Genomic DNA, 19,517 nt, shown 5'->3' with positions numbered 1-19,517 from the left:
AGCAGTGAACAAAGAAAGGTAGAAAACCTTGGGAAATTTGAACAAGCACAAATTTCGAATAACAACAATAACAATAATAGAAACCATTGAAGACATAGTTGATCTAGAACACAGGCAGCAAGGACTGTGAAGAACCAAGAATTCAAAATAAATTAAAGTCTACAGTTTTCTTCTTCTTCTTCTTCTTCTTCTTCTTCTTCTTCTTCTTCTTCTTCTTCTTCTTCTTCTTCTTCTTCTTCTTCTTCATCTTCTTCTTCATCTTCTTCTTCCTCCTCCTCCTCCCCTTCTCCTTCTCCTTCTCATCTTCGAATTTCAGAAAAAAATTATGTTGTTTAAACCATTACACTAAAATGTTGGAAATATTTATAGAAATTAGTAACTTCTAAACTGGAAGGGTAGAAGTGAAGCTGAGAAATGCTTTTTTTTTTTTTTTTTGTTCAAACCAGCAAAAAGTCATACTTTAGGGCTGGAAGTATAACTCTGAGATATAACACTTCCCTGCACAAAGGCCCTCGTTCAACACACAGAACTGAAGACAATGCAATATGAAAGTGCTGAGTACACTTTTTGAGGATTAAGAAGAGAGGGTCATTGCCTGTGGGGGTAGAGACTAGAGAAACATTCTAAAAAACAATTGAACTATGTGTGGCACAAATCACAAAGCTTTCATTGTTCACAAATTGAACTTCTTGGAATTTCTATAGAGGAAAACTATTGAAAATGTGGAAAAATACCTACATATTAAGATGTCCCTTATCATTAATTTTGTACATACCGAATGGAGATCACCTGATGTCTGGCATTAATTGTAGCTTAATGTAGCTTAAGCTGCTCCCAGATGCAGATGTTGAAGCTCAGTGACCAAAGTGACAGTACAAAGGGGTGGGTCCTAGAGGCAGCCAGCACTTGAGAGCCCCTTCTTTCATGGAAAGAATAGCTAAGAGCACTAATCTAAGAGAGCTCACTAGCATCTGGCTCGTGTGCCCATCCACACTCTACCAAGCAAGGACACAGAACATCTTTCCACAACAGGAGGCAGCAAGCCCCACCTTGCAGCTGCTGTTGCCAGACAACCCTGTTGCCTAGATCCTGGCCTTCCCCCAAGAAATGTCAGAAACGAGTTTCCTCTCTTCATAAGCTACCCCAGCTTGGATGTTTTATTGTAATCCCAAAATCTGGCCCAATAAGACAAATATTCAGGCAAGTTATTAAAGTAACTCAACTATAGCTTTAGGTGAAGAATAGGGGAATAAAAGCACTGACATTGATTGAGTGCAAACGTTTTCTTCTTCAGTCACATTCCCCCTTTAGCTCTCACCATCTCCCTTCAAGGCAGAAGACATCTTTATTCTCATCGAGAGGTGAAGCACAGGGTTCTGTGCTCCCCTGTACCCCAACCTTGACAATCTTGCTGCTGCATTGTGGTGGTCTTTACCACAATGCTGGTATGTCTAGATTCAGAGTCACAATTCCTCTACCCTTCTGTGTAATACACCTTAGTTCTTAATAAAAATGGTGGCTACATAAAAGTGGCCAGATTTTAGGTGAACTTTAATATCCAAATGCTTTTTATATTTCCAGAATTTCCCTCCAAGGTAGTATTTACCTTGAACACTCACATATTATTTTGCTTTTTAGAATAGAATTAATACACATAATACTAATAGAACAATGACCTCCTCAGTACACTGCAGAATTGTACATATACATTAACATATAGTACATATAGTAGGGTAAGAGATGATAATTTTTAAACTTACTCGGGATGTGACTTGATAAGAATCTACTACAAACTACCTTCTCCTCTGCTGAATGTATATGAATCTGTAGCTTCAAGAAATCCATATATTCCCAACATTCAAGTATAAACCCTAGGTTATGTGTCCTAGGGTAAAAAAAAAATGACAGGATAGACTGAGGATAATCATGTGTGTCTGTGATCCCAGCTCTTAGAAGGCTAAAGCAGGAGGACCCAAAGTTCAGGGCTGGCATGGGCTATTTATCAAGACTCTACCCTATACACAACAAAGCAAGACAAACAAATGGGGAAAAAAGAGGTTAAAGTGCCCTACTTACGTAAAAATGTCAGCTACCTGGTCCACACCTGGTGCCATGGAAAAAACCATCACTCAGGTTTCTCTCTCTCTGCTGTGCTAGGGCTCCCTGACTCTACATGTGGATATCTCAGTACTGGAGGGACCAAAGCAGTGCAAATATAAGCCTGTCAATACAAAAGGTGTGGCTTCAGTGGTAGCCCGCAGCCACACATGTCATGATGATCCCCCAGAAAAGAGGAGGTGGTGCCAGCCCTGATGAAGTACCAAAGGAAAAGACGAACGAGGTGGCAGTAATGAACAAGACACCAGGATCTTTATCTTCATCCCCCAATATAGCCTTGTTGAGGGACAAAGTCCTATATTTAATAGCGAGAAACATCTGAAAATGAAGTGACAAAAAGATAGTCACCACCTGGGGGAAAATGACCTTTAGTCCAGGTTTAAATGAGAATATAGATCTCTTTCTGAAAGACTGGGGAGATGACTAAAGAGAGGAAAGAGGCAAATGTCCTGATCAACAAAGTGCAAGGCTGAAAAAGTCCTGGGGACAAACTGGCCAGGGTCTCGGTTCTGCACGGCTCTAGAATCTAGCGCCTAGACTATAGAGGCTGTGGAGGATGTCTCCTGCCCTGTCTATTACTGCTCTGAGCAGACTGTACTCCTGGGCATACAGATGAGAGGCTGTAAATCCATGCCAAGCTACAGCTGATTTACTTCGTTCCTTGGGATTCCCGAATCGGTCTACGCCCAAAGAATATATTTCAGCAAGTTTTGTTTCCAGACTTGCTAAACCACAGGAAATAAAATGGAAGAAGAGATTTGAAATAGAACTACTAATGAGTATTGCAAAAAGGGAATGAAGAAACTATTAAAAGTATTATCTAAGTCAGAAAGTGCGGTGGGGTGGGGTGGGGTGGGAGTACAGCAGGGGACAAAGCCCACACCTGAGGGACCATCGTCATGGTTGTTTACAGCCCCTGCCACGGTTATTCACAATCCTCATAGACAGTGCTTTCCACAAAGCACTGTGTAACAAGGTTTGTTTACTTTAAACTGAGGCGAATAAAATACAATTTTAAATTGGGTCTCCAAAGGCATCCCTTGATTATTTGGAAATTCAATATGTCCAGAATACACTTTTCCTTTCCAAAGATATAAAGCGAACGAGGCACTGCCCGGGAAGATTCCAGATCAAATAGCAGCGGCAGCACTCTGCCCGTGGGATGGTTAACCCATCTGCATGCGTGCGGTGAAATTACATGATGGATTAACCTCTCCAAAACGCGCGAGGGAGTGGGTTCTTGCCAGAATTTACACAAGCCTTTCAGAGCGAGGGAATGCTGAGTAGAAATAGGAAGCTGTTTAGTGAGAACGAGGCAGGGAGCTGGCCTTCCACATGTCCTCTTCTTGGGACATACTTATAACTCACTTAACAATGGCGGCATCTACAACATGAAGCCTTTGCTTAAGTGTGTATGGTACACAGTGACACTGGGTATGGATGTGAATTAGGAACCAAAAGGAAACAATCAAGTCGTATCTTTCCATAGCCTTATTATTCGGTGAGGCAACTCACCTGTCACACAGGCTGTCAAACCTTTGCTCCACCCACCCCCTGCCCCTGTCCCTGTCCCTGTCCCTGCCCCTGCCCCTGCCCCTGCCCCTGCCCCTGCCCCTGCCCCTGCCCCTGCCCCTGCCTTCTCCCGCTGTGGCTTCTATTCTGCCCACTGGGTTTTGCCAAAGATCACACGCCTGGGGATCTGCATGAGCATTCTACACTCTTTCTCCTTTATTCTCAAATTCAATTGCACGTAACTCAATCACCTTAGTAATGATGTTACTGAGAAGAGCCTGTGCTGGCTCATCCAGCCTTCCCATTGCTTCCGATTACTCTCCCATAAGGTCAGGCAGCTAACAGGATGCTTCCGGGACCCGCCCTGTAGCCACGGATACCAGGGAGGAGCGTCCTCCACTAGCTTCCTTTAGCGAGTGCACAAAGAAGATCATCGTGGCACCCGCCAGAAAAGCAAAGCTTCTCACTGCAGATGTGGGGCTTGAAAGACAGGTGGGAGTTGATGTGTCGTTGGCACAAACTGGACTTCCTGTTTCTGGCTTCAGCTTAGCTCCTAAGCCTCTCCTCTCACCCGGTAAACCTTGCTCTTCTGTACCCCAGGGAACTAGTACAGGTTTTCCTTTGTTGGCAAGCTCTGTTCCTGCAGATCGTTGTTTCTGGGCAGTTTGGTCTCCAGCGGGCCTCCAATGCATTCCCCTCCATCACCTGCTTGCTCTTGCTTTTATTTTGAACCTAGATAAACTCTAGAGAAAGATCTATTTGAGGCCCTGATGTACTTGGTTAGATGAGGTGTTTCTTCTCTGCTTGGGTAAAGCCCATGCCCTTCTCATGGGACCAAAGATGGAGAAACTACACCTCAAAGTGGGGAAGAACTGAGGGGAAGAGACAGGGTATGGGAGAGAGGCTCATTGAACCCAATCAGAACATGCCCTTTAGTTCAGGAAAGTGATGCCGGATAACAGAAGATAAAAGGTATGACATCGCGGCTGAACCAACTGCATTAGGGAGTGATATGGATTTCTGAGCAGAGTTTGCAACACATTTTGCGCAACTAGTGATTAGGTGGCCCATTCTCTAATAGCAGATCTCAAGCTTAGGAGAAGAGATGAGGGAGAGAGGGAAAGAGAGATCCTAAAGATCAAAACTCTAACCAGAATTGGTTAGATCCAGATCAAATATCCTCTGTTTAACATGGAAATAATTGACTCCAGCAAGGGAAACACATAGACTTCCTGAAGATCTTCCCCAAATCTCACCCTAACAATGAAGCGGACCACCTGCCTCTCATATCCAGTGGATCACACAGATCAGCCCCTCCCATTTTCCTTCTCTCCCTTTATCCCTTTATCCCAGCTCCCAACTACAACATTCATTTCCTGAGTATGCACAGGCCACTCAGTTCCCATGTAGGGTAAGTGCAGACCTTCACCCCTCCCTTCTCCTCCAAATCCCATATTCCAGTCTCATTTCCCAGCTCAGTACTGGACTGGACCTGTATGGCCTCTCCTCATGGTCTTAGTCCCTATTTCTAGGGGACTAAGGAGCACCTGGTGGTACACCCTGCTTTCCTTCCTCCTGTGGACCACTACTCAGCATCCTTCTATGCCATCCCCAACTCTACTTGTCAGCTACCAATACTTTTAGGAACACATTTTACCCTGAAACCTCAGAAGCCACACTCAGCAGAATCCCAGAGAAATTTCCGACCAGGCAATACAGTTACCACACCCTCCTAAGACTGAGAGAAAACAGAAACTAAGGAAGAAAACACCTACCCCAAAACACAAGACCAGATATCAGTCCCTGGAATTACAATTTTCCCAAACCCAAATGGCTATGAGCCAGAATAAAAGTACAATCAATTGCAATCAGAGCAATATGTCTCCATCAGAGGCCAGCAATACTACCACAGCAGGCTCTGAAAATTATAACATAGCTGAAGCACAAGACAAAGACCTTAAAATATACTTTATGAATATCATAGAGCTCCTTAAAGAGGAAATAATAAATACCTTAAGTAGATCTATAACAACACAAACAAACAGTGGAAGGAAATGAATAAAATATTTCAAAACCTGACAGTGGAAATAGAATCAATTATATTTTTAAAATAATCAGGAAAATCTGGAAATAAAATGTAGGAACTCAAACAGGAACCTCAGAGACAAGCCTCCCTAATAGAATAGAAGATGTAGAAGAGAGAATCTCAGACATCAAAGACATGATAAAAGAAATGGATACTGAAAATGTTAAATCTAAAAAGCTCATAGTGCAAAACACCGATCAAATCTGGGATATGTTAAAAGACCAAATCTAAGAAAAATAGGAATGGAAGAAAGAGAAGAAACACAGGTGAAAGGCACAGAAAATATTTTCAACAAAGTCATATAAGAAAATTTCCCTAACCTAAAGATGGAGATGCTTACTAAGGTGCAAGGAGTGAAATGAGTAACAAATAGACTGGGCCAGAAAAGAGGTCCTCTCCTCAAATAATAATCAAAGCACTAAACATATGAAATATGTTTAGTGTACGGTATATAATATAGAACAAAAAAAGAATATTAAAAGCTGCAAGGGAAAAAGACCATGTAACATATAAAAGCAGATCTATTAGACTACCATGTGATTTGTCAGTAGAGACTTAGAATCCAGAAGGGCCTGGGTAGATGTTCTAAAACCTCTAATAGACCACAGATGCAAGCCCAGAATACTATACCCAGCAAAACATTTGGTTTTCTCAGTACTACATGAAACTTTCTCCAAATGTGAGCATATATTGGGCACAAATAAACAAGTCTACACAGATACAAGAAAATTGAAATAATACCCAGAATCCTATCTGATCACCATGAATTAAAGCTGGACTTCAACAACAGCAGAAACAACAGAAAGTGTACACACTCATAGAAACTGAACAACTCACTATTGAATGAAAGGGAGGTTAAGAAAGAAATTAAGAAAGAAATAAAATACTTTCTAGAATTGAATGAAAAATGAATACACAGCATACCCCGACTTATGGGACACAATGAAGGTGGTTAGAAGAGACAAGATTGTAGCACTAAGTGATTCCATTAAAAATAAAGTTGGAGTGATTCTGTACCAGCAACTTAATCACATACCTGAATGCTCTAGAACAAAAGGAAGAAGTCATACCCAAATTAATTAAATGGTAGCCAGGCAGTGGTGGCACATGCCTTTAAGCACTTGGGAGGCAGAGGCAGGCGGATTTCTGAGTTCAATGCCAGCCTGGTCTACAGAGTGAGTTCCAGGACAGCCAGGGCTACACAGAGAAACCCTGTCTTGGAAAAAAAATGAATTATATGGTAAGAACTAATCAAGTGATGCTGGGATGGAGCCAATAAAATAAAAACAAAGTACCAAGAATCAATGAAACAAAGTGTTGGTTCTTGGAGAAAACCTCTAACACTGGCAAGCTCTTATCCAAAATTCGCTAAATGGTTGAAAGGCTATGGAAATATTCAACCTTAGAAATGAAAGGGGGACATAACATCCCACGGTGAGGAAATGCAGAGAATCATAAGGATAATTTTTAAAAACTTGTACTCTGCAAAACTGGAAAATCTAAAAGAAATGGATAAATTTTCTCAATACAGACCCCTTCAAGTAAGCAATTTAAACAGACATATCATCTCCAGTGAAATAGAAGTAGTCAGAAAATATCTTACAACAACAACAACAACAACTACAACAACAACAACAACTACAACAACAAAGCAGATGGTTTTAGGGCAGAATTCTACCAAACTTTCAAAAAAAGAGTTAATGGCATAACTCAAGTTATTCTACAAGATAAAAACAAAAGGAACATTGCCCAGTTTGTTTGACAAGGCCACAGTTACCCTGAGGCCTAAACCATATAAAGGCCAAAAAGAAAATTATAAATAATTTTCCTTATGAACATACATGCAAAAAAGTCTAAAAAATAAACCTTGAAAACTAAATCCAAGAACATATTAAAAAGATTGTCTACTATAATCAAGTAGCCTTTATCCCAGAGATGGATGTTTCAATACATATAAAGTAATAAATGCAATCCTCCATATAAACAAATTGAAATGAAAAAAAACAACAATCATTTCATTAGATTCAGAAAAGGACTTTGACAATGTTTAACACCCTTTCATGATTAAAGTCTAGAGAGACCAGGAACATAAGGGATATAATAAAGGCAGTTTACAGCAAGCCCACAACAAATATCAATTTAAATGTAAAGAAATTCAATGCAATTCTACTAAAATCAGTAAAAAGAAAAAGTTATCCATTCTCTTCATAGCTGTGCAGTATATATATTGATTGGCTAATCAATATCTAATTTTACTTAAGGCTCGTTCCATGAGATGGAACCCATACCCAGCTCTGCTTGGGACACTAGATGACCCAGAGTCCTAATACTACTGCTCTACTAAAAACATAGCAATAAAATGACTCCTAATGACATTCTACAATATTCATAGATTATTGTCTTGTTCAGCCATTATAAGAGAAGCTTCCTCCTACAGTAGAAGGGAACAAATATAGGGACCAACAGCCATAGAATGTGAAGAAAATGAGAGACCTTGGAACATTCATCCCTAAAGGAGTTGTCTCCTCCCTTCATGCCTCAGGGAACCCTACAGAAGAGGAGGCAGAAAGAGTGAAAGAGACAGAGAAGTTGGAAGACACCAAGGAAACACGCCCCTCTAAATCTACAGGGTCAATGATAGTGTGTCATAGAGACTGAGGCAGCATGCACAGAGCCTGGAAAGACTTGCAGCACATAGGATCCTAGAACTGAAAGAAGAAATGGACACTTGTCCCTCATCCCTGACCCAGAAACAATCCTCAATTGATAACCACTTGCAAATTAAAATTTAGTCCTCACTAAGGACATAAACTACTGTTAAGGGTAGGTTGTATGCCCAACAGAAAACAAACTCAAAGGTATCTTTGGGTGATATTCTTTAGTCTCGTGATGTCATGTCATGGCTTTTAAATTTTGCTATCTTACTTTTATTTTTATTTATGTATATTTTTCTCTCTCTTATCTTACCCTAAGAGATCCTTTGAGAATATATTACATATTCTAGTTTAATGTTCTTATGGGATTCCTGAATGTGCAAATGAGTGAGTCTGTGTCTATATCTTATTCTTGTATATCTTTGCATCTTTTGGGGGGATCTTTTCCTTGCATTTGTTTTATCATATTCTGATATGTTAGGTTTTGTTTTATCTTATATTTTATTTTATTATTATCCCTTAGAAGCCCATTAGTTTTCTAATTGGAGACGAAAGGGGGTGTATACAGATGACAGGGGAGGTGGAGAGAAACTGGGTAGGAGTAGAGAAAAGGAAAACAATAATCAGAATATATTACATTAAAATCTATTTTCAACAAAAGGAAGAAATAACAAATAAAATGGAGATACTAGCAGCTTCTGCAGACAGTCATGAATATTAACTAAAACAATGGGACATGTGGACATACGGGCCCAAGACCATTATTGATGTGAGTGCCTTCAGCCCAGAATGACATTGCTTGTTATTTCAAGAACTGTATTTTAAACTACAACATAGTGCATTCATCATGGAATACTAGTGACCAGGAAGAAATAGAGGCAAAGAAGATGATAAGAAGCAGGAAGAGAAAGGGCCAACGAAGAAGAACACATCACCTTAAAACCTTCACAACAAAATTTAGCCTCTCTTTATTTTCTTGCCTAATGTTACAGTTTGCAGTAGAGCAGCAATAACTTCAGCTGCTTTATAGTACACTCACAATAAATGGCTTCGAGCTTGATTTACAGCCTCCGCTAAGCATGGCCACTTAATCATCTCCAGCAGCTGCTTAAGGCTCTGTATATCACCGTGCAGGAGTGATTATCTAGGAACCATATTTAAAGAACAAGAGAGCTGCTGGTTGGATATTGAAGAGGCTCAGTGCTCCAGTATGGCGTGGTAAGGCTGGGCATGTGACATGGGGGTTTCTTCAGTTTCATACTGTCTTTCTCAAGTGGTCAAAAATGCTGTCCAGGTTTCTTGAAAATCTGAAGCACTTCAACATAGGATTAGAGTGCAACACATGCATGCAAGTGCCTGCTACACCTCCTGGAAAATCTCCAAGTGAGTGCAGGACGCATGATGAACAATTCTCTTTCTATGTGCTCTCTTTTAGTGACAGGGGTTTTTTTTGTTTTATGCTTGTTTGTTTGTTTGTTTTAATACTAACACGGGAATCAGCAAGAAGACTAAAGTAAAGACTTCTACTGCTGAGCCTGATCCCCAGAACCTACATGATAGAAGAAGAAAACTGATTCCTACAATCAACTCTCTGATCTACACACACACACACACACACACACACACACACACCAGTATACTCATTTATATACATACACAAATAAAAATAAAATTTTAAAAATAATATTCTCGTGCTGATTAGTATTTTTTCTTGGTTTGACACAAGTTTGGATCATCTAGAGGAAGGGAAGTTCCATTCAGAAAAATGTCCGCAATCAAATTGGTTTTTAGGCAGTCCTGTGGGACATTTGAGTTATATAATAAAGCAGTCTAAGCAAGCCATAGAGAACAAATGGTGTTCACCCATGGCTTCTTATTCCAGGTTCCTTATTCCAGGTTCTTGCCTGTGCCTCCATTCAGGAGGGCTTGGATAAGCCAAATAAGCCCTTCCCTACCCACGTTGCTTTAAGTCTTGGTATTTCATCGAATCACTGAAAAGCAAATTACGACAAGCTTAATGAAAGCCGTTTTTCAGAGAGCACACCGTTCCAAATGGAGGAGCTGACACCGAGGTACCTCAAATCACCTTAACCAGAACCTGCCTTAAAAAGGAAGAAGTTATTCCTATGTCTACACTCAAGAGTATTTTAACTACAAGATGAGATTTGGAAGGAGCAGTGACAGAGAAAGACATTCTGTCAATCAAACTTTGTTCACTGAATCTTTACAAAGCTCAAATCCACTGGCCTTTGTAAGTGATTGCCATGGGACGTGAGACACTAACGCCTTCCTGGGAAGTAGCACTCTGCTGACAAAGACTGTAATATTTCTAACCTCAGACCGATGTCTCTCTCACCCATTAGTTTACATGAGATATGGCTTCTACCAGACGTAGAGGTGTTGACAGCAGAATCCTCTGAGCATTTGACTACTTGTTACAATGAAAGTGGTAGGTTGTGCCTATGTGTAAGTACTTGTGTAGGAAGAGATCTGATTGAGACAGGGAATCGCTTGGTCATCTAGTATAGCAAGCTACATTAAAGAAGGGGCAGTGACATCCTATTATAAGCCCTTCTAATTTCATCCCTTCATCCATCAGTAGCTTTTTAGAATTGCATAATACATTTTATTGTCTTTCAGTTGAGTGGGAAATTTTGCCTTGGTTATTTGAGGCTCTGAATTATGTCAAAGTAAGAAAACTTTCTTAACTGTGAAAAAAGATAAGAAGATCGCACTGTGTGAGAAACTCTTCCTATTGCACCTTGTCTTATCCCAACAGCTCTGCTGAGCACATGCTATTGTTAGCCTGAGTAGAAAGTATAGCTTTCTAAGGCCAGAGATGGGTAAGCCAAAGAGCTGAAATTTTGATGTCAACTGAGAATCTACACAGGAACACTTGCTCAATAGTTAAAAGGAATGAGTAGGCAAAGTTGGCCCCTATTGTTGTCTCAGATTGAGGTCATTTTTGTTCTGTAATAATTTTCAAGTAATATCCAATTGCCTTTACTGGACAATGGGTTTTTTGAAAATTAAGCTTGTTTTATTTTTCTGATGTCATGATTGACTTTGTCAAGTATTATTGGCAGAAATTAGGTATGATGTCTAAAGTTGATAGTCAACCTGACACACCTGAGTAGAGGGAATGTCAATTGAAGAATTGTCCGATCCAGAAGACCTGTGGCGGTGACTTTGAAACATTTCCTTACTCGTTAATTGGTGTAGAAGGCCCAGCTTCCTGTGGGTGGTGCTGTCCATAGGAAGCGTGCCTGGACCCTTTAAGAACGACAGCTGAGGACGCGAGGAGAGCAAGGGACAAGCAACACTCATCCCCAGGTTCTCCATCCCCAGGTTCTCCTTCAGTTCTACCTTTGGCCTTCAGCCTTGCGCTCCTACCTTTTCTTTCCTCAGTGGGAGACAACAACCAGTAAGGGGAAAAAACAAGCAAACCCACAAGAACATTGCCCTCAAGGTTGCTTTCAGTCACAGTGTCTATCACCGCAAGAGAAAAATCAAACTAGCATATTAGGTAAGGATTTTCAACCTGTGATCTTCCAGGCTTCTATAGAATTAGAATAGAATATGGTGAAGATTTTGCTTTCAAACCATGAGGTCTTCCACGTCCTTTGAGAGCAGAAGTGACTCACAATGCTTCCTCATAATTCCTTAGAGCTCTCCTGAAGGTCTACTTAGTCAATCCCAAAATGGGCAGAGGGGTTCCAGGGACAAGCTGTGGTGTGTTATTGTGCCTAAGGAATTGGGACTGAGTGCAATGTTAGCACTTTGCAGTTCTCTGACCTCAGATAGACAATCTAACTTTTTGAGCTTTAATTTCATCACCTGCTAGATACAGTTACTATTAGTATCTACCCAAGAGCATTTCTTCTTAGCATATGATAAATGCTTAATAAATACTAAGCATTGTTTAGTTTGTGTTTTGGTCACTCTCACCTTCCGGCTCACCTCCAAACTCCTAACAATTGGAGAATTGATCGTTGCCATAGGAATTCCAGGGTTGTTATGTAAAGAAGAGAGGGCCAAGCATTTTGTTGAATCTCCCTTTAAATAGCCTTTGACATTTGGAGAACAGGGTTCACCTGACCCCAGTGGAATGTCAGGCAGCTTCCCCAGCCCCACCTCTTTTTATTCTTTCTTCACAAGGTTTCAGCATGGATATGTGAGAATACAGCCTATCACTGAGGAAAATAAAACTGGATGAGACACAGAACTCCTGACAGATGTAAACGGATCCTGAATGCCTTTGGAATAGCTAAAGGAGAGCCGCAGTCAGCTAGCTTATTTGTAACTTTAAGAGGTTCACCCAGCCTATGGTCTCAGGGTTTCAGAAAGAACTGACTTAAAACCCAGCTCCCATGACTATGTCAGCCATCTTACACCCTCTGAACTTGATACCTTTTCTACACTAGTTCTGGAGAGGTTGGTGCAGGTAGGCAGCCACCAGTGAGATTTGAGAGGGAGATTGTCTCTAGAAAATTCACCAGATTAAATTACTGCACAGTGTCAGGGAACAAGGAACAACTGAACACCTTTCAAGAAACCATACTGAGTTGGAAGGCAACCAACCATCTCTAAGCATAGACAGATCCAAGTGCCTTAGTTTGGATCTATCATCAGTAGGAAATATCATGTCCTCACTTTCGACACCTGAACATTCATCTTCCTCACATAGCATGACTGGAAGGGATGACTGGGGAACTGCTGGGAGATGTGGTTCCTGAATAGAGCCCAGGACAGGAGGACTACCTTGGGACCTTCAGGAAGCACAGCAGGGGCCAGACAATTGCAGCCATTCTGGTTACTAGAGAATGCATGGAGAATGCAGACTTACTACATTAAAGAATACCAGGTCTAGCGGGTGGGTAGATGCTCAGTCAGTGCATGCTACACAAGATTATGAATCTAGGTTCAGTACCCAAAACTCACATAAAAGCCAGCCACAGTAATACAATGTCATAATCCCAATGCTAGAGAGAAGAAGACAGGCAGATTCATAGAGTTCACGGTGATGCAACCTAACTGAATGACTAAGCTCCAGGCTGAGTGAGAGACCCTGGAGAGCGATCCAGGAAAACCCCCGACCTCCGACACACACATGCATGCATGCACACGCACACACACACACACACACAGCTTGCAGATGCTCCAATGGTATTTTTGAAACATCTAATAATGCCAAGGCTGAGTAATTGGTTCCAGATGTCTTTGGAATGAACTTGGAATGGAAGCTGTGAGCCTCAGCTTTTCCATGGGTGAGTCACATTGCTCCCTGAAGAAGACAGCACCGTCTCCTCCCAAACCCCTTTCATCGCCATCAGTAAGTTAGTGATGTTCTGTGTCCTCAACAGCTCTTAGCAGTAACTGAGAAAATGCTCATGGAAATGCTCTGAAAAAGCAAGGCACTTGCAGCTGTGTGTGTGTGTGTGTGTGTGTGTGTGTGTGTGTGTGTGTGTGTGTGTGTGTGCCTGTGTGTGGTTGTAGGGACTGTAACTAAAATAACAGGACTCAGCTTAATGAAGGCTCTTTCCCCAAGATAGCTGGCTTGGTAGCAGAGCCATGCTCAGTCAAATCAGAACAAAACAGACATGCCATCCAGTCTTTAGAAATGCTGATTTTATTAACTATGTATTTTTATCTTAAGTGTGAGTTTCTAAGCCATTTCATTGGAATAGGATTTGCTTTGAGTAAATTACCAGGGTTTGGGGTTCCTAGTGAAATTTTTCTCAGCTTTGCCCTAACTCTGTGTCTTAAGCCTTGCCTGGGGTTTGCTATAGACCTTTTGTTCTGTACTGAATGTTGTGGGGAGAAGCAGCCTGCTGGATGTTTGGCCTTCTTGTCCCTACATTTGAAGGCATTAAATAAGCTCCTCACCAGCCTCCTTTACTCTAGGAGTTATCCAGATTTAAGTGTTTCTTACAGTGCCTCAACTTTCTTGAGGAAACAATGTTTTAGGATAGTTTTCAACTTGCTTGCTGATATCTGAACCTTTATCTGTGAGAGACAATGATATTAATAGAAGAATGTTCTCTATATCTCCATACATTCTGACTTGTAATACTTCCTCTGTTGTAGTCCCCCCCATCCTAAAACTTGGGCTGGGGCCAGCTGGTCTGCACATAGTATTGTGATGCAGTTATGGTGTGTTGCAGAACTTGTGTGTCTGGAGTTCCCTGATTGTTGTTCTTACAACCAACCTATGATCAGCAATAGTTAGAAGCCTTTAAACCAGGTATACAAGAACAACAGAGCCTTCCAGCCCAATATAATTTTGGAGTTCTGGTCTATCATAGTTGTCATTTTTTTAGTTTTCCAAGTGGAAAATGTTGATAATTTTATCAAAGGTTTCTTCTGTGTTTAGAACATAATTTTGACCTGGTATCCCTGTACTTTACCTGCTTGGCCTATTTATTCTTAAGGAAGAAGTACTTCTGCACATCAACCAGTGCAAGCCTGTGGTTACCACCCCTGCTCTACAGGAGACTGCTCAATAGGAGTTCAACTGCATCCCAAGGCGTGGGACTTTCAGGAGGCTGCTGGAATTTAAGGTGGCCACCCAGCCTCAGAGTTCTCATTCAATCTCTTCTGCCTCTGGGACTCCCCCAAGATCGGGTTTGTCCTTGCAGGAGCCTGAGAGGCCTGATGCCTTATGTAGTTTCCACTTGAGAAACTGGAACTCGAAACAGTAAAACAATGGGACCCGAGAGCTTGACTTCTGTTTTGGACTGAAGTGAAATCCAGGAATAAGCACACACGTGCCTCTCTGTTTGTCTTTCCCTCTGTAGCACCTTTCCTGACAGCAAAGGCTCACATGCAAATTTGCAGCTCAGAAGAAAAGGCAAGAAATGGATTTTCTTGAGGGATCTTAAAGGGGCAGATCGTGAAGTCTTGCCAATGCTGCTATGAGAGGGTGAATGATCAGAGGAATCATTGGGTAAGGGTGTTGACTTGTGTTCCAATGTACATGAAGTCTGCACACTAGAATAACAGCTCTCCTGACTCTAGCAGTGTTGGCCATGTTCACTTTCTGAATGGGTCTATGGTTCTTTTGTATTTAACTCATTCAGCTCAGCCTGTCAGCTACAGAAAGCACAGAAACCACACGGATTTCTGCTCTTGGAGTCTCCACCTCTCAGCAAGACCATCTTGAATTCTGGTAGCTCAGTCACTATCATGCCTTTGCTGTGACCTGCTTCCAGCTGATCACTTTTATACATGTGTCAGGTCAAGATGGATGAATGTTTATATCATTTTAATAAATATTAATAATCATCTTAATCTCAGTAAACCTTTCACGTGAGTTAGTCAAATGTTTCCCTGATCATTTGACATCCCCAGAGGGACACAATCACATTGCAAAGCTGTGAGAATTTCCCTGGCCTTTTGGACCTTGTCTGGGCAGGGTCTGTGTGGCAGGTATCTGGGGAAAACAAGCAGGTGCTTTAGTCAAGTGGGCGGGTTTCTTGCATGTATAATCCCACTCCCGCTTTGAAATAGTGTCCTCCTGGATCCAGTTCTAATTTATTTGCCATCTGTCTGCCATTATTTGTGAAGTCAGATTTTTAAAATAGTACTGATAATACCAGAAGCCAGTGTCTACTGAATGCTTGCTGTATGCCAATGAACTTCAGTGTGACATTGTTCTCTCTCTCTCTCTCTCTCTCTCTCTCTCTCTCTCTCTCTCTCTCTCTCTCTCTCTCTCTCTCCTTCCCTCCTTCCCTCCCTCCCTCCACATAAAGGCATTGCTTATCCTCTGCCTCACAGGAGAGGAACCAGTCTGAGGGCATACAGCCACAAGCGGGATGGTCATATTCATGTTCAAACTGGTTTGTTTGCATCTGAGTTAATGTCAAGTGTATAGGCTTACCAATATCACTTCGTTAGAAGCAAAATGGTTTGGGTTAAATTGTATATTTAGAAGAAAATGAGGTCATGGGACTATAAGAAAGAGGAGAGGAGAGAGATTATTTTTTAAAAGTTGAGCAAATGGGGAGCCTATAAAGTGCATCTGAGAATCCCTTCTCATCCATCGGAGGAGGCTGAATGGGCTTCGCACGCATGAGTCATTAGAGCTAGAATCTTATTTTACACATGAGGAATTCAAGGAACAGAGAAGGAAGTAACTTGTCCAAGGTTATCATAATCATAAACATTTTCATTATTTCCTCAGAGATTTGTTACCTCTTACTTCCTTGGGGATATATTCAGACCAAAAACAAAATACAGATCTTAAAAACAAAATAAAACATCTTGCTGTGGTTCATTTCTTTATGTGAACAGCACAGCTTGGTGGTGCTCAGTGCACAGTCCATCTTAGCAGATGGAAGAAGCCTCAGAACTGGCAATTTAGCACAATGACATCAGCATGATTAGTCTCCGGAATCATCAAAACTGCCTGGCTTCCAGAGCCAAAATGTGAGTGCACCATTCTTGGGAGTAGGACTGTTCCCTTCTGTTTAGATGCCGTGTCTATGGCTCTTGTGTCCCAGGAGTATTGTTTGGTAGACGGTAACATCTAGCCATTTATATACTACACCATTTATTGGACTGTGACCTGCACATGGGTCTTCAGTGATGGTCTTAAGTGCCACAAACGCATACCTCTGCATGCTTGGTGACTAGATGATGGATGAATGAATGGAAAAATCCATTCATCATTCTCATCAGAGGAGCGGTGTAAAGCAAGGCTCACCTTAAACTACGAGTGATTTGATAAACATGATGTCTATTCCACATCATTCTGATCAGTTCAGGTACCGATCTGACTCAAGTCTAGGCTAATTGTGTGGAGGCATTTGTGTTCTTTTCCAGAGGCAAATGGTCCTGCCTTGATTTATCAATCAGGAAATAGCCAATGATGGTGAAGCCTCCCTGCACTGCTGTTATTCTTAGAAAAAACAGTGGCATGAGACAACAGAAAGACAGACCAGAGGTTCTTCTTTTAAATAGCACTGGGAAGGTTTTGATATTTTTTCCATTAAGCCTGTGTCTTCCCATAAACATAAAATTTTTAATCCATGATAATGTTGTGAAGCCCCAGTCACAGTAGACATTCTAGCAAATGGTTCCTTTCATTTTCCCCCACTCAACAGTTATTGTTGTGCTACTCAGCAAAGAGATAAACATGCAAAAGACTCAATCTTCCATGATATCATGACACACAGTGGCATTACATAGCTGGCCTATGACAACTGGTTCTCAAGTCACACAACCAGGACACAGCTTCCATTCTGCCTTCATTAGCTGTGTGACAGTGAATCCATGTCTCTAACTTCCCAGATACTTATGCCATCAAATGGGAAGTATAGGAAATGGCAGTAACCTTTATAATATAAGGTCTTGGGTGATTAAACGATATCATATAAATACCCAGTAGAAAATGTGGTAAGAACCAAAAAAAGTTATCTGCTGAGCAGTGTGATCTTACATTTCCGTTATAATTGTTTTCAAAAAATAATGTGAACCCAAACTTGGTTGATCACAATGGAGTCAGTGAAGTGAAATGAAGATACTAGAAATGATTTTTAAAGGAAAAGGTGGAGGTGGGTGGAATTTGGGAAGAAGTCAGATATTGGGACCAATGTCAAAGATGATCCCATATTTTGGCATGAGGGACTAGGTAGAAAGATGAAGAAGGATACATGGGTATTAGCAAGGGAGCTCATTTGTATGGAAAATCTGCCACACAGAAGAGGAGAATATTAAAGTTACAGAGAACATCCACCAAACTACTTTACGCATGAAAACCAATCTGTGGAAGATTTTTTTTCACTGTCGTTGCTAAAGCTAATCATGCCAAAGATAATAGATGGGACTTGTAGGACATCAACTTTGAATTTATTAAAATAAATGACCCAATTTGATAAGTGAAATGCCTACTTCTAAATTCCAGTACAACTCAGAGGCCATGACCCTCTTGTAGTCTTACTTTTAGGTGACATTACACCTGGGTCTTAAGACCTCCTTGAAGGCATGTGGAATGAATTTTGATCTTTGAAGTGATACAACCCCAGCGTGCATTGATGATGCTATGTCAAAGCAAAGTCAAGTAAAGACACTATCTACATTTACCTACTCTGATCCCAATTGGCAGCAAACAGCAAGAGAATCTTCCTGCCGTAGTGGTCACGATTTTCCAGCACTCCAGGGAATCCATCAATCAAAGCCCTCTTAATCCCAGGATCATCTGCCTTAAAGTTTTTGAACATGTCCAGGTTTAGCTGGCGGTACTGAAAGTACTGGGCCAGGAGTCTGAAGGCATCAGGTTGGTGAAACTTCCTGGCTCGGAGAAATCGCAGGATGAAGGCATCATCTGTACGTAAAAACCCAATGTCTGGCCTGGTGATGATCATGTCTCGGACTTGTTGAATGTCCTGATGTAAAACATCTGGGTTTTCATTCAGTTCCAGTCGAGCTTTCTCTATAGTGTCTGGACTGAGCCCAGCCTGCAAATGCGTCATCTTGGCCAAATCTTCCCAAGCGCTTAAGCTCTGAGGTTTGGGAGGAACAGAAACTGGTCCCATTCACATGGAAGTGTGCCGAAGCCTGGGCCCATTCGATGGCTCTCCTACGAGACTGCTCCCCAAAGACACAGGTACAGAGTCTTCTTTCTGTCCTTGGAAAACAGCAGGGCATTCAGGCCCTATGTGGTGGTGGCCATCCAAAAGAGGAGGGAATCTGAAGCCATTGCTTGCTGAAAAACAGATGCACACAAGAGAAACAATAGAGAGATGAAGCAGAGAATATCTGGGCAAATTCACTGAAACTTAGAAGATTTCACTGAAGTGTGGGTCTGATGAGCATATACACCTTGTGACTAAGCACATACAATCCTTTAGATAGGACATTTGGCCTTATCATTAATAACTTTCATAGTTAATATACAAATACTTGAAATACATTCACAAAATTTTTAGTTACAGTGAGTAACTCCATAACATAATGGTCTGTAGTCAGATTAGCGATAGAGTAATATTTTATTAATGAATGGTTTTGTTCTTGATGATGCCAAAGCACACTTACGTGACTGTTCATGGGCCTAGATACAGCAGAGATATTATGACTGCTATAAAATTGATTGTTTCCCATTGGCCTCATTTCTCAAACAAATATCCTAGACATAAATCTGCCCCTCA

The 19,517-nt window shown here is 41.3% G+C and overlaps 1 protein-coding gene across 1 annotated transcript in view; it reads right to left on the bottom strand.

The window, feature by feature from the left end:
* The window catches only part of Clvs1 (clavesin 1), a 165,761-nt gene extending 146,856 nt beyond the window's left edge, over positions 1 to 18,905 (bottom strand). The window contains exon 1 of the mRNA XM_052176057.1: positions 18,454 to 18,905. Coding sequence (XP_052032017.1) covers positions 18,454 to 18,905 — 452 coding nt within the window. The remainder of the gene's footprint in view (positions 1 to 18,453) is intronic.
* Positions 18,906 to 19,517: the final 612 nt, after the last annotated feature.

Source organism: Apodemus sylvaticus, chromosome 3 (genome assembly GCF_947179515.1).
Source record: "Apodemus sylvaticus chromosome 3, mApoSyl1.1, whole genome shotgun sequence".
Lineage (NCBI taxonomy): Eukaryota > Metazoa > Chordata > Mammalia > Rodentia > Muridae > Apodemus > Apodemus sylvaticus.
Note: the sequence above shows the minus strand (reverse complement) of the source record. Positions and strands in the feature narration are given on the sequence as shown.